Source organism: Cygnus olor, chromosome 11, assembly GCF_009769625.2.
Source record: "Cygnus olor isolate bCygOlo1 chromosome 11, bCygOlo1.pri.v2, whole genome shotgun sequence".
Classification (NCBI taxonomy): Eukaryota; Metazoa; Chordata; class Aves; order Anseriformes; family Anatidae; genus Cygnus; species Cygnus olor.
Genome location: NC_049179.1, coordinates 21,836,690 through 21,856,004, shown reverse-complemented (window position 1 = coordinate 21,856,004; position 19,315 = coordinate 21,836,690). Strand labels below are relative to the sequence as shown.

The 19,315-nt window shown below is 60.3% G+C and overlaps 2 protein-coding genes across 6 annotated transcripts; both read right to left on the bottom strand.

The window, feature by feature from the left end:
* Positions 1-30: 30 nt before the first annotated feature.
* VPS33B (VPS33B late endosome and lysosome associated) lies at positions 31-6,262 on the bottom strand. 2 transcript variants are annotated; one of them, XM_040570292.1, is made up of 23 exons: positions 5,995-6,262; positions 5,614-5,694; positions 5,479-5,537; positions 5,242-5,291; positions 4,785-4,852; positions 4,552-4,597; positions 4,085-4,179; positions 3,576-3,680; positions 3,321-3,417; positions 3,129-3,206; positions 2,962-3,035; positions 2,720-2,806; positions 2,547-2,637; positions 2,264-2,338; positions 1,894-1,958; positions 1,757-1,811; positions 1,631-1,677; positions 1,227-1,359; positions 955-1,028; positions 601-702; positions 421-496; positions 237-350; positions 31-153 (listed from the first exon to the last, which is right to left on the bottom strand). In XM_040570292.1, the coding sequence occupies exons 1-23, from the start codon at positions 6,088-6,090 to the stop codon at positions 74-76; spliced, it is 1,848 nt and encodes a 615-aa protein (XP_040426226.1). In that variant the 5' UTR covers positions 6,091-6,262; the 3' UTR covers positions 31-73. The 2 variants fall into 2 exon arrangements, with proteins under 2 accessions (XP_040426226.1, XP_040426225.1); XM_040570291.1 differs by having other exon boundaries at positions 5,479-5,540; positions 5,995-6,260.
* Positions 6,263-6,632: 370 nt separating this feature from the next.
* TTLL6 (tubulin tyrosine ligase like 6) lies at positions 6,633-19,194 on the bottom strand. 4 transcript variants are annotated; one of them, XM_040569697.1, is made up of 15 exons: positions 19,007-19,194; positions 18,292-18,332; positions 17,092-17,210; positions 16,428-16,558; positions 14,703-14,859; positions 14,279-14,422; positions 13,077-13,162; positions 12,710-12,935; positions 11,930-12,114; positions 10,793-10,981; positions 10,138-10,321; positions 9,589-9,786; positions 7,536-7,905; positions 6,985-7,095; positions 6,633-6,917 (listed from the first exon to the last, which is right to left on the bottom strand). In XM_040569697.1, the coding sequence occupies exons 1-14, from the start codon at positions 19,159-19,161 to the stop codon at positions 7,010-7,012; spliced, it is 2,271 nt and encodes a 756-aa protein (XP_040425631.1). In that variant the 5' UTR covers positions 19,162-19,194; the 3' UTR covers positions 6,633-6,917; positions 6,985-7,009. The 4 variants fall into 4 exon arrangements, with proteins under 4 accessions (XP_040425631.1, XP_040425633.1, XP_040425632.1 ...); XM_040569699.1 differs by lacking the exon at positions 10,793-10,981; XM_040569698.1 differs by lacking the exon at positions 14,279-14,422.
* Positions 19,195-19,315: the final 121 nt, after the last annotated feature.

Below are 19,315 nucleotides of genomic sequence, written 5' to 3'. Positions count from 1 at the left end.
GCCCGCGCGCAGACAGCAGGAGGCGGGGCGGGGCGGGCACGGACGCGGTTTATTGAGGGGGGGGGGGGCGGCCTCAGGCGCGGGTCTCCGCCATGGCCTCCATGAGGCGGCCGCTGCTGGTCACGGCCGTGGTGAGGAAGATGAAGCGGCACCCTGCGGGGACACGGCGGCACCGGGCTCAGCCCCGCGGCTCGGCCCCGCGCCCCCGCCGTCCCGCCCGCCCCGTGCCCCCGCACCTCTCTCCCGGCCCAGGAAGCGCAGCGCCGCCATCTCGGAGCAGGTGCAGCCGCCCAGGAACACGGCCAGCACGGTGCGCTGCGAGTCCCGGCCCGGGCTGGCCTCGGCGGCGCCTGCAAGGCACGGAGGGAGCGCGGTGCCGGTCCCCCGCCCCCCCGGCCCGCCGCCCCCGGCCCGCACTACCTGCCTCCGAGAACTCGGTGCCGTTGAGCAGCCGCAGCACCTCCTCCAGGCCCTGCCAGCCCCGCCGCTCCAGCACCTGCCGCCGGGGAGCGGGCTCAGGGGGCGCTGCGGGCGGCCCCGGCCCCGGGGAGCGGCCCCGAGGGGCGGCGGGGGCGCCCTCCCCCCCAGCCCCGGGCCCACCTGCTCGATGATCTTGCAGCTCAGCGGGGTGTAGGCCCCGCCGAAGACGTAGGCCATGTCCCGAGGCGTTTTCAGGTCGTACTCGCCGTCCAGCCGGGGGATCTGCGGAGACGCGGTGCTCGGTGTGCGACGGCAGAGACGCGGAGGGGTGGTCCCCGCATCACACCCCGCGCCAGGCACGGCCCTGCACTTGTGGTGGGGCTGCAGCACCTGCAGCAGGCGAGGCGAGCCGGGCGCCCAGCGGCAGCCCCAGAGTGTGACACACGGAGCCAGGGGCTGCGGAGCTCTGGGGCCAGGCCAGGGCACAGCTCTCCGGCCAGCAGCGGGCAGCGCAGCAGCCCCCCGAGGACGTACCAAGCCCAGCTTCTTGCTTATGGCTCGAAAATTGCTCTTCCTGGCCAGGGAATTAAACGCGTCTGTGATCTTTCCTGGAAAAGACAAAAACAGCTCAGAGCCCCAGGATGTGTCACAGCAGCTGCCAGCTGGGGCCCAGCAGCCGTGCGGGCACCGGGCTCCGGCAGAGAAGGGGCAGCAGGGCCAGCACCAGCTCTGGGGCTGCCCCCAGCCCGGCAGCTCCCTGCGGTGGGCTGCCCTGCCCCGCGGCTCCCCATGGCTCCGGCTCTCACCAGCCGCTCGGTCTGTCACCAGCTTGCTGACTCTGCTCTCCACAGCCGTCAGGGTCTCCCCAGCCGCCTGCTCGGTCAGCAGCCCGATGCGCTTGAGGTTGTGGAAGGTCAGCAAGTGCTCGGGCCCGTAGCTCTGGGGAGGGGTCGACTGGATCAGCACGGAGCCCCGGCTGCCAGCACGTGCGAGGCAGCAACGTGCCACCTCCGCGGGGACGGGCGGAGCCCCGGGAGGCTGCTTAGGGCACCCCTTTAGGGCAGGCAGAGCCCGTGGCTTGTGCCAACCCCTGCAGCCAGCCGGCACATCCCCGGGGAGCGCCGCAGCGTGGTGCCCCATGGCGAGCAGCAGGCAGGCAGGGACGCCCCGTCCCGTGCTCACCCTGCGGCGGGCCCCCAGGCAGGCTCACCTGCAGGTACTGGGTCTTCAGGGAGCGGTAGTCTTTGGGGTTGAGACCTGGGGGGACAGGATGCTGCCGTGAGCTGAGCCCGAGGCCCATGGTGCTGCCCCTACCCGGCGCTGCCAGCCCCCTCACCGTTCTCCGTGATGGACAGCAGGCACATGAGGCGCAGGCTTTCGATGGGGGACACCTACACGGGAGCAGGCGGCGTGAGTGGGCTGCCAGCCCCCGCGTGTCCCCGGGCACGGCCTGCCCCACAGCACGGCTCTCACCTGCCGGTCGATGTGCTCCTCGATGAAGCTGGTGCTCTCTCGGATGTCGAAACCCTCCAGCAGAGCTGCGGCGGGGGGAGAGGCAGAGTCACTTCACCCATTCCCGGGGCTCTCACCAGCTAGCTGAGGTAGGGTCTCAGCTCAGCCTCCCTGCCTGAACCCCACGGGAAGGGGAAGGCTTGTGATGCTGGGCCGCCTGCCCAGCCACGTGTCAGCCCTGCAAGGATGGGGCTTGACCCTGCTTAAGACCTCAAAAGCCACCCCAACACGAACAGTCTGTAAGGGGCAGCCAGGCTGTGAGACAGCCCAGACGTGGGGCAATGAGGCTGGGGGAGCCAGGGGGTGACGACAGACACAGAACCATGCTCACAGTGCTCAGCCTTGATCATCTCCTGGAAGTCCTGCTTGGTTTTCTTTTTCATGATGGACTCGCAGGCACCAATATCTGCACAGCCAAGAGTTTTTCACTTTGGAGGTGTAACGGGCTCCGTGTACAGCTCGTCCCCCGAGCCCCACCGTAGACTTCTGCATGTACCAATGGCCCCTGCTGCCTGCCCACTGCTCAGACCCTCTGCCCCTCCCGCGGGCTGGCAGCGCCCTGCAACCCCCCCGCTTCCCTGGGGGGGCCCTGCTGTCCCAGCCCCGACACCTACGCAGGCTCAGCAGACGATGCTCTTGTTTTAGTCCCTTCAGTTCCTGGGAGACAAAGTTCTTCATCTGCTTGATGTCCATGCCACGGCGCCGCTGCAGAAGGAAGAGCATGGGGGCAGTGAGGCGGCTGCAGAGGGAGGCACCGTGGGTGCCCGCACGGCCGGGCGGTACTCACGTCGTACTGTGCCTGCAGGTTGCGCGACTTTTGGCTCAGGAAGCCAAACACGCTGGAGAAGTGCTCGTTCCGTATCTGGCTGAAGACCTGCAGAGAGCACCGCAGCTTCTGCGCAGCCGACCCATCACAACCTGCGCCCCCAGGCCCAGCGGCTCCCGGCCGTTCCCTGCTCAGCCCCCTCCCGGTGCCCCGCGGAGCGCTAGCATGACCCGCTACCGCCACGGCACGAGGGCAGGACTCACTTTATCCTGGGCGTTGAGCAGCACCTTAATGCTCTTGTCAGAGGAGGTGACTTCTGGCCCAAAATCCACACTGCCTGCAGAGAAGGATGAAGAGTAATGGAATCACAGACTGGATCACAGAACAATAGAATGGCCCCACGTCACCCCACTGCCGCCCTGCGACCTACCGCACTTGATGCGGAAGGTGTCGTCCACCAGCCCCTCGTACACCATCTGGGAGCACAGTGCCGTGACATAGTCCGTGTCTGCAACGAGAACCGGCCGCTGCCAGGCTGCCTGCTGCCCCGTGTGTCCCAAACTGCTCCCCCTGCCAGGCCGTGGCCCCGCCGCCCCTTGCTCCAGCCTGATCCAGCCCCCACCTCTGTCCATGAGGAAGATGTTCCCGATCTCCGGCTTCCTGCCCTGGCTGTCGCCCTCACTCTCCTCCTCCAGCTCCCGCCACAGCTCATAGCACATCTGCAAGGGGAAAAGCGCGCCAGCGCCTGTGGCAGAGCTGCTCCCTGCTCCTGCTGAGGGCCGCAGCGGGCAGCAGGGGCTGGTGCCAACGCAGCCTCCCTGGGGCACACAGCGGGTGCCTCCGGCCGGGGCGGCGTGAGCCCTGCGGCTGCACCCACCTTGGCGCACCTCCCGATCCCGTAGGCGCTGCTGAATGGCCCGTACAGGGAGTTCAGTAACTGCAGGGCTCGAGCAACCGAGTTGATCCAGCGGTGATCTCCCTCCTGCAGGGAGCACGGGAGCATCGGGGAGCGGCTCTGGGCAGGCCGGCTTGGAAATGACTGCGTGCATCGGGAGCTGGACTGGGGCTGGGGGAGCTGTGGGCTCGGTCCCACTCCAGATGCACGGGAACACGCCAGGTGCCCAGAGCCACCCAGGGAGGACTGGAGGGGCCAGGGCAGGGGAGCTGTGTGTGGAGAAGTGGAGGCACCACAGCCCATCCGAGCAGCTCTCCAGGCAAAATCCACCCCAGGACAGCAGGGTCCTGCAGCGAGGGGCTGAGAGGACTGAGCAGGACACCACGCATCGACTCCCCGAACAAAGCTCTTTTTGTCCTGGGCCCAGCAGGCGAGCGTGGGGAAGGCTGCCATCGTGCAGGGCAGCATCCCGGCAGGATTGTCCTACTGACCAAGAAGTAGTCGCGAAAGAACTCGGGCAGCTCCATGCTGATGATGTCTTCGTCCAGGGGGAGCAGGTAGAAGGACCACTCATCGCAGGTGACATCTGAGTGCGGGACAGGGAAAGGCAAGTTACCCAGCCCCCAGCAGGAACAGCCCCAGGAATCCTGGCAGCCCCGCGCACAGAGGGGGAGAACAGAGAGACGGGGCCTCCCGAGGGGACTCATTCCCTTCTTCCACCGAGGCAGGGGCAAGGCCATCGCCCCTCCCAGAAGTCAAGGCAGAGGCACTGATGCTGTGGCGTGCACACCCCCGCCTGCAGCGGGCAGCCTCGCACGGGCCTGCGGCTGCTGTCCCGGCTCCAGGCCCCACCAGCCTGGGATGCCCGCACTGGGGTTCCCTTGGGGTGCTGCGGTGTCAGAGCCGCCACAAACCAGCCCTCGGGGCAGAGGTAAGCAGGCACCATGGTCCCACTCACCGCCAAAGACTCCCTCTTCCTCCAGCACCATCTCACAGGCATAGAACTGCAAGACAGGAGGAGGCCCTCAGCCCGGCTCCCACCGAGGCAGGCAGCGAGCTCCCAGCAGCGGACTGGACGCCCTCCCTCCCAGACACCCCCCCATTTGCTTTAGTTAAATGTTTCTGGGGGGAAAGCAAAGGGCCGGACAGGCACAGCGCGGCGGGGCGCTGGTGGAAGCAGCAGCCACTGACCTTCTGGGGGCTGAAGATGATCTTGTACTTGCGGCTCCGGCCTGACATCTTGTCAGCGTTGACGATATCTGCAGACAGAACGCTTGCAGCCCCCATGGACAAGGACTGCCCACCGCCCCAAACGGGCACAATCCCCTTGTAGGATAAGCTCTGGGGTCCTGCTCCCCACTGGACCCAGAATACCTCAGGCAGAAAGCAAAACCCTGGGAGCGGGGCCAGCTGACGGCCCAGGAAGGCCAGCCTGCGGGCTGGAAGGACCTGCGGGAGCTCGCTTGGTACTGGCGGTGCACAGCACCGACTGCAGCCCGCGCAGCGTGGGACGTGCCACACGCCCCTCGTCATCGCTGCTGACCTTCCTGGGGAGGCCCCGCAGCAGCCCCCAGCCTCAGCACGGAGCGGGGGTGTCACCGCTGCCAGCAGGTGGCCGACGGCTGCCCGCCGGGCTGCCCGCACTCACCGGCGATGTACTTCATCGTCTTCACCCGCGGCCGGACGAGGAAGCAGAGCCTGCGAGCAGAGCGACAGGGGCGTGAGAGCTGCGGGTGCACAGCCCTGCCTGCCCCGGCCCCATTCCCCGCGGCAGCTCCGCGCTGAGGCCCGTCCGGGCCCGGGGAGGCAAATCCCGAGCTGGCGAGCGGACGAGGCACCCGGCCCCCCTCCACCTCACAGGGGCCGCGCCTGGGGCCAGACTCACTGGTCGCTGGTGCTGAGGGCGGGCCGGCTCTCCACCTTGTACAGCTTGTCCACCTCGTGCTGCTGCGGGGCGAGGCGCGGGGCTGTCAGCGGGCAGTGCCGGAAGCACCGGGCCCGGCCGCCCACCCTGCGGTACCTTCAGGATGGAGACGTTGGCGATGCGGTCCAGGGGGCTCATTAGGTCGGCCTCGATGAACAGGTCCTTCCTCCCGGGGAGCTGCGTGACGGCGGGGCGCAGGGTGGGTGCTGCCTGGGGCCGCACCGGGCCCCGGCCTCGGCCCTGCCTGCCCGGGTTGGCACTGTGCTCCCGGTCCTGGTCCCGCTGCCCCCCGGTCTCTGTCCCTGTCCCCGTCCCCATCCCGGTCTCGGTCCCACCGCCGCCCCCTGGTCCTGGTCTCGGTGCCAGCCCCGCCGCCCCCGGTCCCGGTCCCGTCCCCGCCGCCACCCCCTGGCCCCAGTCCCGGTCCCGTCCCCGCTGCCCCCCGGTCCCGGTCCCGGTTCCTCGCCCCCGCCGGACCTGCTCCAGCAGGTAGATGAGCTGGTCCCGCGCCAGGCGCTTCAGGATGCCGAAGTCGGGCGGCTCGGGCACGTCGCGGCGGGCGGCCGAGGCCATGGCGGGGCCGGCGCCAGCCCCGGAACGGCACCGCCGGGCCGCGACCCCCCGGGGCCCCTCCGGTGCCCCCCGCCCGGACCCGCCGCGGCGGAAGCGGCTCTCGGCACGGCGCGGGGAGGCGCAGGCGGGGCGGGCCCGAGCCTTTTATCGCCGCCCCGCTTCAGGGCCCCGCCGGGCCGCGCTCCCCCCGCAGCCGCCGCAGCGCCGCCCCCAGCGGCGGGCAGGGCCCCGGCAGCAGCGCCGCGCGCTGCTCCGACCCGGCACCGGATCCGCCGCTTCCGCCGCCCCGCCCCGGCCCCGCCCCCGGGTCCCGAGCCGGTCCCGAGCCGGTGCCGGTCCCGAGCCGTGCCGTGGGCCGGCCGCAGCAGCCGGGCGCGGGGCAGCGCCGTGCCGGCCCTCAGCTCCTGCCCCCGCACCGCGCCTCCGGCTCGGGCAGCGCCGTGGCCGCGCCCTCCTCCGTGGGGCCGCCTCGGAGCCCGCGGCCGCCGCGCCGGGCGGCGCCGGGAAGCACGCGCACAGAGAGAGCGGGCGGAGCCGGGCCCCGTTCAACCGTTTATTGCGAGCCGGGGCCCCAGGCCCGGGGCAGCCGGTACAGCAGCGTGCCGTCGGGGGCGCGCACCTCCAGGCCGCCGTGCGGAGCCGGGCCCGGGGGCGGCGGGGCGGCGGCGCGCAGCGCCCGCAGCGCCCGGGCGTCCTGGCGCAGGCGGCGGCGCGGCGGGGGGCGGCCCCGGCCCCGCAGCACCCGGCGCACCACGTCGGGGCTGACGCCGAAGCCCTCGGCCAGGCGCTCCAGCGGCCACTCCTCGGGCAGCTCCCGCCGCAGGAACCTGAAGGCAGGGGCACGGTCACCGGCAGCCGCCCCCCCGGCCCGGCCCGCCCGGCCCCGGCGCTCACCGCATCTGCTCCATGGCCTGCCAGCTCAGCGTGCGCTCGGGGGCGCCGCGCCCCTCGCCCAGCTCCCGCCGCAGCCGCTGCAGCCGCGCCGCCGCCCGCCGCCTCCGCGCCCTGCGGGGAGAGACGTGAGCGGCCCGGCCCCGGCCCCGGCCCCGGCCCCGGCCCCGGCGCCCCGCACCTCTCGGCCTCCTCCAGCGCCGCGTCCGGCGGCTCCGGGTCCCCGGGCCACGCCGCCGCCGCCCGCCGCGGGGCCCCGGCCAGGAGCGCGGCCGCCCGCAGCCCGCGCCGCAGCAGCGCCGCCATGGCCGGAGCCGGGAGGGGCGGCCCCGGGGGGGGGGCGGCGCGGCGGGGCCGGGGGCCCGGCGCTGGGCCTGCCCGGATCAGTGCCGTGCGGGGCGGGCAGCGGGAGCCGGGCCGGGCATCCGCACCTGGCTGCTGCGGAGCTCGGAGGGGGCAGGAAGGCCGAGGGCATCACCTCTGCCCCTCATCGGTCACTGATGTGAGCCTCCGGTGTGCAAAGGCAGAACCAAAGTAGGATAACGCGTACTCACATCCTTCAGCCTTGTTTCTGGCTCCAGGGAGCTGCTGGGCGCTCAGCGGCAGTCCCCTGGTTTTGGTGCAGGGCTGGGTGACCCCTGCTGTCTGTGCAGCCTGGCTCTGCAGGCAGCCCCCGTCCCGTGGCTGGAGGCTGTGCTGCGCCTCGCACTGCTCACGGCAAGGGATGCTCTGGCCTCGAACTGAGAGCGTGCCCACGGCGGCAGGGGCAGAGCCCTGGCCGGCTGGCGGCTGGGCCCTGGTGCTGGGCTCGTGCGTGAACGAGTGCCCCAAAGGCCGGACGGCACCTCCCAGGAGCGAGAGGGGGATGAGCGTCATCGGGCTGCGGGCCTTCTGTCCCTGGAGTGCGTCCCAGAGAAACTGCGGCTGGAAGGAAAGAAAGCAGCCGCAGCTTAGCTCTGGAGGCCTCAGCAAGAGGAAGGAAGGAAAAATCTTCCCTAGTCACCTACAGGTGCTCACTAAAGCATCTCTGTTGCATTTTCTCCCCAAGCACAGTATGCTCGCAGTCTTAGATTGAAACCATCTAAGGGGTCAGTGCAGCTGCCCGTCTGATCTGCCTGCAGCAGTGCTCAGAGACTCCCAGGCTCTGCCCATAACATTGTTCTGAGCTGGAGTGGGGTTTGTGAAAAGAAATGCCAGAGCTGGCTGGGGAGACTTCAGTGATGAAGGATCTGACCCAGCCCCAAATAATCCTTTGCTGCTGAAAAAGTATGTCCAGAGTTTAGGCAGAGTTTGTGGTTCCGTTCTGCTTTGTCTCAGAGTAAAAGGCAGCTACCATCACTTCTTACAGATCAAATCGTATCTTAAACTTCTGTTACGTTAAAAGGACCATTTCCGATTTGTTATAAGGTACTAGAAGACTCCTACGTCCTGAATAATTACTGCAACTCTGGTATCTGGACTTTGTCAGCATCCTTCTGAGGTGCGTTACCCTTCCAGCTGGGAGTGGAAGGCCTTTCTGGAAGCAGATGGTTCCACTGGAAGAGGCTATGGTTCTCGCAAGGTTTTTCATTAATTGCTGGTCCAGAATTAGCACTTCCCTACACATCAGCCACCAACAGTGCTCCGTTACAGCCCTTATAGCCTGCTGGACTCCACACATAATGGACTGCTGGCTTCCTCCTCATCTGGTTTTAGACAGCTAGCACCAGTAGCCTGGTTTGGGAATTGGCTGGGTAGCCAGGACTCAGTTTGAGACAATCAAACAGATCTGCTTTAAGGCTAGGTCCATCCCCAGGTTCCCCTGGTGCAATCCTCAGTGCAGCCCAGCTTCCTTCAGCTGTGCACCCTGAGATAATCCAAGACATGACAGCAGCAAAGCCAAGGGTTTACACTGTAGCATGCTCTTGCAGAGTGAGGATGACTGTGAAGGGGGAGCCCCGCACCGAGGGCTGAGCTCTGTGGTGTTTCCAGCACGGGCACTAACAGCATCAGAACACGTGTAATGGACCCATCACCTTCCCTAGGAGGGGGCTCGTGTAATGTAGAGGGCAAATAATTTAGGGAGAGGCATTGTCTGCAGTGCAGAATACACTGACTTTTTTTTTTTAGACATTTCCATGCTTCCCTCCAGTCCCTCTTTGTTCTGTTTACTTCTTTATCGTGCTCGTAGTGGTTTAATGCTCCTAGCATGTTAGTGTCCCTAGCTTGTAAGAACTCCTTCCTAGGAATTCATCTTATTTAGTCAGGAGATTCATATTATGGCACTGAAGGAGCAGACCACACTATGCTGCATGTTGGGGAGAGCAGTGTCCAAAAGGCAGTATTATCGTAGCCTGTTCTTTGGAATAGCAATGAGCAATATCTTCTGGGGAAAGGTGTCCAGGGGCTCTATGCAGGTGATCGGCATCCCCCCGTGCACCCACTTGGAAAGAGACAAAGTCACAGAACTATAGGAAAACCCAAGGACCCAGACACTACGTGGGATCTCATTTAACTGAGCCACACCAGAGACGCTCAATGCCCATGATTCACTCCTCACGATCCTCCCGCGAATGACTTGTCTCTTATGTTGGCCTTGCAGGACCGACCTGGGCAATCTTCAGTTACCTGGATCTTGGATGTAACAGGAGAGGATCTCTGGGTGTCAGTTGATCTGTCAGTTGTGGGGAGCAGCCGGGAGAGCTGATCTATGATGCCCAGGCCTCGGATTAGGTTCTTACGCTTCAGAAGAGCATTCACTCTTTTCTTCTCTTCATCCTCCACAATATCCTGGGGTCGCGTGGAGTCATACTGCACTTGCTGTATCTAAGGAAAGAAACACACAAGTTACAACAAAGCTGAAGCCATAGTAATGGGCAAGAGAGACAAAGCCACAGACTGCTCTGAGCCCTAAAAGAGTTACAGACTTCGGGATGGAGTGGGATGAAGATCCCAGTGGGAGGCACGGCAGGGAAGGGCAACACTGGTGCTTACAAGTGCCTCCCAGCACAAGTTCTCAACCCTCTGGACTTCATGGAGGGGAGTTCCAACCTCGTACTTCTGTTCCTTAGGAGACACCCACCCACGGCTCTGTTCCAAGAGCCATGTTCCTGCCTTTGAGAGCCCTGTTAGTGCCTTTGAGAGACCCATGGATGAGCACTGACTAGAGCAAAGGACCTTTTTATCCTGCATCTTGGTGCTTCTGGAGGTGAGGTGGGTTATAGAAGCTGTGGTTTTGCTAGGGATCTGGGGTTTGTCCATGGCTGACTCTCCCTGCAGCTCTTCTTTCCTCTCTTTTTTCTTCTTCCTGGTAACAGCTTCTAACTTGTCTTTTTTCATGCGAATTTCCTCCAGTTGCTGCCTGCCGTGGAAGAACTGCCTTGGTCACTGGTTCCATAACAGCAAAACACTGCAAAGACTTCAACCTGAGGACATTTTACTGCAGTCAGAAGTTCTGTAGTGAATAGATCATAATGGAAATTTGCTAAGTGGGCTAGGAGTGCTTTTAAGAGAGACTACTGTACTCCACTGCTATAAGAAATGTCTATGAATTAGGCTGGGACTGCCAGCAGGGTGGGAAGGGTGGAGGACGCTTTCAATGTGTGTCTCCAGAGTCCAAAAGTCAGTGGAATATTGCATTTGCCTCTCAAAGGTACACACTAAAGAAGCTGCTTTGCCATGGCAACATAGCACATGCAGACTCTCCTCCTTCCAGCTCTCCCCAGCTTACTTACATCTGTTAAACAACAGAGTCACTCCCAAGAAGGGATCGGAAGCAAGCGGTCTCTGTTCCGCCCCTGTGAGGGGTGGGTTTTCTGCAGGAGCAATGTACCTGGCACACTCCTCTCGTGCTTTGGATGATACCGTTTCCTGGAAGAGAGAGCTGCTCTGCTTGAAAAATGGCTCGTACTTGTCTGTTCCACACGCTGGATAAATGCACCGGTAGCTGCCCAGGTGCGAGTTCTCATACTCCTCTGCCTGGGACAGCCAGGCTGCCTGGTTGCTCTCTAACTCCGCGCGTCTGCAAACCAGGAGAAAGCACAGGCAGGCAGGGAGCTGCGATGGGAGACTCCATTTTTTTTACTGCCTGAGAGACAAAGGGCCTAGCTAGCTTTTTCCCCGTCCTTCCCCATTTGGGAGCCCGTTTCACACAGGGTCACTGCAGGGAACTAGCACAGCCCACACTTCTTCATCCTCTACATGTAGAACGCTGGTGTTTTCAGGTGTCTCCCCTGCTCCAGGCTCACAACCTGCCCCCTCAGCCTTTTTAACCCAGTTAATAGAAAAGCTTAGTCACAGTGTGCCTATACAAGAAACGCCTGCCACTCCGCATTCAGCTGGGAGATCTTCACGCCAGCAGGGACCTTGGGGCAGCTGAGGGACATGCAGTGTATAAGGCTGACACGCTCAGCTTCTCCAGCCTGTAGTTATCTCGGGTCTCCTCACTGAAATGGGAGCTGGAGGGAGTTCCTGCCTTGCCCTGTGTGGCAGGAAAAGCCCGGGCAGCAGGCTCATCTAAAATGGCCTCAGGAGGCCATGTGGATTAATTAATCATGAAAGGACATGCAGACAAAGAAGGGTGGGAAAACCCTCAGCCCTGAGAAAGGAACCCTGCTCTGGAGAAGGGCCCTGTGCCCCGGGGTGCTCCCAGCCCCTGCAGCAGTGCTGCGGTCTGTCCTGTGAGCGTCACTGTAAGCCCAGGGATGCTGGCACGGCCTGACGGCAATAAAAGGACGTGACGAGCAGGCACAGTTCGATGGGGAAGATTGTACAGGCCAGAGGCCAGAGCACGGGCAGTCTCAGATCTCCTCGCCCCCAGGGACCAGATCTGGCTCTTCCTGTCCATGGTGCAGATGGCTTGGGCGATCTCTTCTCAGAGGCCCTACAGTGCCACAGCCCCTAGAAGCTTTAGTGTCACATCCCGGCTCTCCTCACCAGGGACCTGCAGCACTATGCAGAAGAGCAATACCTGGATACACGGGGAGCCTGATGGCTCTGGAGGAGTCGTTCCTTTGCCCGCTGTTTGTCTTCTTCCAGCACTTTCCTTTTGTTACAGGCATGCACGTTTATTAAGTTGATGGTGTCACAGAGAAGAGCATCCTTCACCTCATGGTCCAGGCGAGAGTCCGTGGTGAAGCTGGGAGAGTGGTTCACCTGCCAAAACAAGCAGCTGATCGAACCTGGCAACTCCCAGCCCCAGGAGACCAACTCCCAGACCGTGCTGCCAGCTGCAGGCTTGCTGGCCCCAGCCTGCCCCACTGTACACTTTCCATCAATCATAGAATATCCTGAGTTGGAAGGGACCCACAAGGATCGAGTCCAATTGATGCTCTCCCCTGTAACAGCGACAGAAAGCAGGAGGCTGCAAGCAGTGTCTGGTTCTGTCCCTCTGCCCCTTCTGCAGTGTGATGCTCAACCCCACTGCAGGCCATTCAGCTCCTATACCCCACAGGACTCCAAGAGTAGGGCAGCTATCGTAAATTCAGGATGCTGTTGCAGATCAAGGAGCTCCAAGATTCAGGAAACTCCCTGTTGTTAGAGAGGGTGTACAGGGAACAGGTTCTTAGATCTGATGAATTGAGGTTGCTTAGCCTCTTGTCTTCATAGACTGTTTAATTTTGTGAGCGAGGTGGCCCAGTTTAGTCAAGTAAGTTCTGTTCATCCCACCACCCCTTGTTCTGGAGCTTTCCCCAGACAAGCAAGCTCTCAGCTATCTGCTGCTTCAACACAGCAGGAGACTTTTCCTCACCTCCAGCAGCCAAGGTTTCAGCTTTCTGTCTAGCAAAATATCAAAACCCAGTATCTCAAAGCAGGCGCAGCCAGTAGCGTGGTTAGGAAAGCAGCTTTGGTAATTGTGTTTCACCACAGGGTGAGCTGAAATAAGAGTCTTTATAATAATATCTTCAATATCTTCCCAGAGTTTTGTTGTGTTGTAGCTGTTATCCATCATCCAAGCATTCAGGGTAGAGAGTTTCCTGTGTGGAGGACAGGAGATGGTAAGAGCTCACCTGTGATACCACGTTTCCCCCAAGAACGATGGAAGTAAACCAATGTCCCCAACACAGCTTTCCTGCAGGATGTGCACTAGCCATTGTGGTACCTGAACGAGACAATACCTCTTACTGCCCATCGTGTCATCCTGGATGAAGTTTGCATTACGCTTGTTGATAGCATAATTGGTCAAATGCATGCAGATATCACCCTGAGAGAGGAACCGCGAGAGACCTTTCATTAACTCTCAACTGCAGAGTGTAAACAGAAACAACAGCCCCATTAGTACTAACCTAGCCACCAGCTTCACCCACCCCTGCCTCCTCTCCGTGGCAGTGGCTTGCAGCAAGGAGTTAATTACGCTGGTGATTCATTCTCTAGCCAGAAGTTAGAGCAAACAGAGCTCTACCTGCTCCCTACCACTGTCCTATCTCTTGGGGGAGAGCATGGGCGTAAGCTCCACAGATGCCATTCCAGTTGTGGCCCCACCAGAAAACAAGGGACTCCTCAGGGCAGAAGCTGCAGCATGTTTTTGCAGATTCTTCCTCTTCTTTTATTCATCCAAAGCAAAAGAGCACTCCAATATATAAATGTACCGGAGTGCGGGAGGGCATACAAATACGCAGCTCTGGGACAAGTGGGCACATAGTCAGAAACCCAGGGTATCTCATGCCAGCCTGTGACCAGAACGCAGCAATCCAACACTAGAGTCTATCTTCCTTTGGGATTTTACAGGATATGGACCCCTACCTAGAGATGGGCATGGTCTACACCTTTCTTTCCCTGTTCTCCTTCCTGTCTTTCCTAGGCTGTTCCACTACCACCAGGTAATTCTCAGGTCCCTCTTCTACCTGAAGCACAGGCGGATAAAGAAAGGTGCAGACCTGAGAATGCTCACAGAGGCAAGAAGCAGCAGCAGCGTTACCCAGAGACGTTGTGGAGTCTCCATCTGTGCGAGTTTTCAACACCTAACTGGGTGAAACTCAGAGAAACCAGATCTGAATTTACTGGTGACCTGGTTTAGAGCAGAATGTGGGACTCAAGACCTTCCAACGTTCCTCCAAATCTGAACGCCTCTAAGATTCTGTGATAATGCCAGTAAACAGCCCAGACGTGGGACCTGGGAGTACATCTACTTCAGACAGTCCCGAAATAACTGCTGTGGGGAGGAGATGCAGAGGGAGGGGAGAAGAAGAAAGAAAGAAACCTGGGTCCCATAAAATGCACCAGTACCCGCCTTTTTGCGTTCTGGAATGCCCCTAGGACAAACTAGGGTCTAAAAACTATAGATACTACGTGAGTTTTTTTGTAAACCTCCCTTTTTTACCAGGTTTCTCCTGCTGGGATCGATGTACCTCATGGTCGCAAACCGGGCCAGGCCCTCCTTGTAGACAAAAATCCTCAGTGGGTCACAAGATGTGACCAGCACATAGATACGCATGTCAAATTTAAAGCCATCAATAAGGAAAGGCTGTGAGAAAAAAGGCAGGAGCAAGCATGAGATAAAGGAACATTGCTAGGCGTGCCGCTGATTCCTGGAGGTCAGCTGCTCTGCGTGCACTGCTGCTGCCACTTCCTGGCAGCTCAGCAGTGAGGAGAAAGGCAAGCTCTTGCTATGCTGCACTGCAGCCACACCGGTGCCCCTGGCAGATTCAGGAGACGTGGGGCAAAGGACATAGGGAGGAGGCAGGGTGCTGGAAGAGCTAAGGAGTTGCAATCCTCCACCTGTATTTCAAGACTATCTCCATTACCTTAGAGATATACTGCTGACAGATCATATGCTCTCCGTGTTTGATCTCCTCTGGATTACGTGTTATGAAGATGCCTCTCCCTTGGCAGCCGCTGTCTGGCTTGCAGATGAATGTTCTGTTTTTCCTCCTGCGCCTGTAGGCCTGGAAATCTCCATAGCTGTACAACGAAGGGGTGACTGTTACACGCTGCAGTAAAAGAGCCCCTCACCTCTCTGATAACATTTAGATATTCACACTATGGTGCTGTGGGCCAGTACAGACCAATCTTCTGCAGCAGAGAAATAGTACGACTATCCCGACTGACATCAGTTATCATTTAGTCCTTGTGCAACCTGGCAAAGCTCTTCTGGTTCCAACTTTTGCTTGCACACATCTCCACCTCTACCAGGAGGTTCACAGGAAACGGTCACCGTTGATTACACAGAAGCCAGTTAAGATTTTGGCTCCACTGCTGCAGAAGGATCAGGGGAAAATAAACAAGCCCCAGCTACAAAGGAGGAGGAGGAGGAGGTCACAAGTCCTTACATCCCCTTTTCCAGCCCATCAGCAAACAGTCAGGAGGCAACAGCCAGGATGTTCTAAGCAGGGTGCAGGGGCTCTCAAGCTGAGCTCACGTATGATGCTACATGGCTGATCTTCAAGAGCAGCTCCATTGGGAGTACGATGCCTTGAAGAGTCAAGCCCACATGCCAGTTAAGTATTTTGCTGTTGAGGGAGGAACACAGTCTCTATACTGGGCACCACATTTAAGGGAAATGGGGAGGCAAACAGGACAAATCCCAGAAAACAGTGCCAAGAACGATCTGAGTCCAGGAAACGCAACCTGGAAAGACAGACTGAGAGAACTAGGTTAGTCTTCTCCAGGAAGGAGAGGACTGAGAGGACCTGTACCAATAGCCTTCCTGTGCCTGGTATTATTAGCAAAACCCAGCAAACCACTGCTCTCCAGGGCCAGTGCCTCCAGGAGAAGTACTAAAGCGCTGATATCTCAGCAAAGATGCTTTAGGTCAGATATTAAGAAAACCATCATAAACATGAGGTGAGTTCAGCTACAGAACGTATCACGGAAGCCCTACTTTACGGTTTGCAGGAAATGCTAAGAATAAAACCTGTCTGAAAACGGATATCTTATCTCCTTACACCACCCAAACTTAGGAGTGCTCTTTGGTATCTTTCAGCTACACTTCTGTGATTGTTTGCCTGTGTATTATCAGAGAAGCCAGGCCTTCTGCCCCAAACTTTGAATAATATGATGATAGTTTACATATAACTGTACAAGTATTTTGTTTAGCATGATGACCTGCACTCTCAGTATCCTCTGCCATGACACAGCATGCTTCTCTGTTACCTCTCCTGTTCCCAGTGAGCTCATGACCCTCAGAAACGCAGATATTACGCTTCCCATCTAGCCCAGTGCCCTTTGCCTTTCAGGGTGGGTCCCTCTTCTTAGATTTAGCCCTTTGGCCTGCAACCTGCCAAACAGCAAGGTGTGTTGTAGCAGGTGCCATTCCACAGCCTAATTCAACCTAACGAGGATTAAAGATGCGTGAAACTAGAAATGGGTCTCGGCACCCTGTTCAGATCCAGGGAAGGTTATGAAGGCCCAGGCCAAGACACGAAATCTCAGAGGGGCCCCCCACGTCCAAGCCCTAGCTGTCAAGCATAGAAGTTCCCACTTCCTATTTCACACCCCTGTTCTCTGCTGCAGCAATGTGTATCACTCACTCAGTTGGCAGGCACCAAGTACGGGGAAAAATATTGTACTCCTTGGGGAAGAGTCTGAGCATGCGGTTAAGGTTGCGAGCCAACAAGTTCTTACGGCAGATCTCTATCATGCCAGGAAAATGGTTGATTTTCTGAAAGAGGTGCAGAAGAAAAACGGAATCATCACTGATAGTCCTTGAGACCCAGGGAAAGCCAGCGTATGAAGAAATAAGCAGCAGAACGGGAAGCCAGGCGAGCAGTTGCCTTGAACGTTTGCTCAAGGATAAGATTACACTAGAATCGCTTTATCTGAACTTCACCAGTGTGATTTATCTGCTCGTTCCATCTCAGCCCTGAAGCTCTCCCTTCCTAAAATACTGCAGCTTATGGAAGGGAGCAGTTTGTCCGAAAGAACCATTTATTTCACTCCGCATTAAAGAGGCTGGCAACTTTCCAGTTCGTGCTACTGACTGCTGAACTGTTGCTGAGGGCGCCGTATCAGGGACACAACAGAAGCAGTGGCTGGTGAACCTGTGCACTCTGGGACCAACACAGATAAGGAGGGTGCACGGGTGCTCGTTTAGACACTTCTGTTTTGTTCTGCAACGCTTTGTTCCGCTAACCCTGTCTCATCCTCCTTTCCTGAGTTCTTCCCGCTGGGCACCCTTTACATGGGGGTATTTACCTGAAACCGTTTCATTTCCATGACACGCTCCAGAGAGACCGAGAAGTCAGTCCAGTACACCGTCCACTCCTCGTTTTCTCCCACTTCTTTCAGCCCGCAGCACTGTGCAGCACGTCGCACTGTACCAAAGAAAGCACGTGACAAGGGGCCAGGCAGAGGATATAACTGCCAGGGACTGTTAAACCCCCAGACTAAACAGGAGCGTGGAACAAAGCTCTCCAGACTGCACTGCCACTCTCAAAGGTGACGAGGTCTCGGTGGGACCCTTCAGGAGGCATCACAACCACAAGCTTTACCACGCTAACTCACTACAGACTCTGACTGCAAGTACACTGGGGAACATCGTCCCTGTAAGTCCTCTTGCTGTGGGGTCCCTGAGCACCCTCTGAATTACAGCAGGCTTGCATCCGCCACCTGTTTGATACCACACAGGCAGATACAAGGCTTCTGAAGACTGCCACACCATCTCCGGTGGGGATCCTCATCCACCTCCTGTCACCAAACCGAGCGTAGCCCTAGGTGGAACACGCACGGCTTGTCGCTCTGTGTAAAACAGTGCTCCTTGCACAGCTGACCTTTAGCTGACCACAGCTAAAGGCTGTGACTTTTAGCAATGCATTATGTGGTTGCAGTGTTAGAGTAGTCATTAGCAAATTGACTAATAACATCTGTCAAATCGTTCCTTTAAGATACAGCTTGTGGTAGCCAAGAAGAGCAAGACAAGGAGCAGGAACCAGTTACCCAGAGCACGTCACTGGAGACGAATGGCAAAGAGATGTTGCAGGTACTGATCCAGCCTGTTCCAACACCCGCTTCAAGGTAAGCTGTTCATAGAGCTCACTTCGTCTCCCCAGGCACGGGTACCAGTCCTGCTTTGTAACTGCCCCCAGCCGAACCTTTCTCTCCGATCTAAGCAGAGGCACGGCAAATGCAGATGTGCTGGGTGGTGAGAGCTTGCAGTGCTGCTGCACGTTTTGTGCCTCTTTAAGCAGAGAGCACCTCGGCCCAAAGTGCAGAATTTTCACAGGAGTCAAGTCCCTTACAAACAATAAGCACGTGAAACGAAAGCAACCGCGCAGCGGAAATTGAACACCAGCACTCCTCGCTGGCCGACCGGGCACGCAGAGATCGCTGCGGGTGGGCTTCATCCCAAGGGGCACGTGGCAGCGCCCCGGCCTTACCGCAGCGCCCCGGCCTTACCGCTCTCGTACTTGCAGCTGGTCAGGTTGATGGACGGGACGCTGGAATTGAAAGAGACCAAACAAGAGCTGCTCAGTGCGGCGACCAGAGCCCATGTGAGAGTGGGTGGGCAGGAAGGGCACAACTGCCTTCCTGCAGCCGTGTGTCACTCGCGCCCCACGCAGCCCATGGGCAGAGCGGACCCGGTGCCGACACGGCCTCGGTGAGCCGTGAGGCGATGTGGTCCTGACCCGGGCACGTCACGCTTGGGACGATTTACGGGACGCGGCGTTCCTCCTACGCTTCAGAAAGGCCCCAGAGGCCTCCCCGGGGCAGGGGCCCGGCTGGCCGTTACCGCGGGCTCGCGTCCCGCGGGGGGCGCCGGGCCCCGTCCCGCTGCTGAGGGCACACGGGCACCGCGCCCCGGGACAGACACCAGGACACGGAGCGTGCACGGACGGGCTTTATGTGCGCGGCCGCGGGCAGGGCGGACAGAGCGACGGACGGACCGACGGACGGACCGACGGACAGAGCGACCGACGGACAGACCGACGGACCGACGGACGGACCGACGGACGGACCGACGGACAGAGCGACCGACGGACCGAGCGACCGACGGACCGACGGACAGAGCAACCGACGGACAGACCGACGGACGGACCGACGGACAGACCGACGGACGGACAGACCGACCGACCGACGGGCTCCCCGCGCGGCCCCCGCCCGCCGCACTCGCCTGCGCTTCTTCCGCTTCCCCCGCGGCGCCAGGCCGGAGGCGGGGGTCCCGGCGGCCCCGTTCCCGTTCCCGGCGGCAGGGGGCCCGCCGGGGGCAGGGGGCCCGCCCAGTGCCGAGGCCGAGGCCGAGGCCCCCCCCGCGCCGCCCGCCTCCATGGCGCCGCTCCGGGGCCGCCGCCGTCTCCACGGCGACGCCCCCCCGCTCCCCCCCCTCCCCGGGCCACCGAGGTGCCGGCGGGCAGGGCGGCCGGTCACGTGGGCGGCCGGTCACGTGGGCGGCCGGTCACGTGGGCGGCCGGTCACGTGGGCG

Bases quoted from the DNA above. Each gene is read 5' to 3' on its own strand.
- TTLL6 (XM_040569697.1), bottom strand. From the start codon at position 19,161: ATGGAGGCGGGCGGCGCGGGGGGGGCCTCGGCCTCGGCCTCGGCACTG. The intron at 17,211-18,291 runs GTAAGGCCGGGG...TCTTTGGTACAG, and splicing joins CAGCTGCAAGTACGAGAGCG to TGCGACGTGCTGCACAGTGC. The intron at 16,559-17,091 runs GTAAATACCCCC...CACCTCTTTCAG, and splicing joins TGGAAATGAAACGGTTTCAG to AAAATCAACCATTTTCCTGG.
- VPS33B (XM_040570291.1), bottom strand. From the start codon at position 6,090: ATGGCCTCGGCCGCCCGCCGCGACGTGCCCGAGCCGCCCGACTTCGGC. The intron at 5,695-5,994 runs GTCCGGCGGGGG...GCCGTCACGCAG, and splicing joins TCATCTACCTGCTGGAGCAG to CTCCCCGGGAGGAAGGACCT. The intron at 3,418-3,575 runs GTGGGTGCAGCC...TTCCCCTTGCAG, and splicing joins GGATCGGGAGGTGCGCCAAG to ATGTGCTATGAGCTGTGGCG.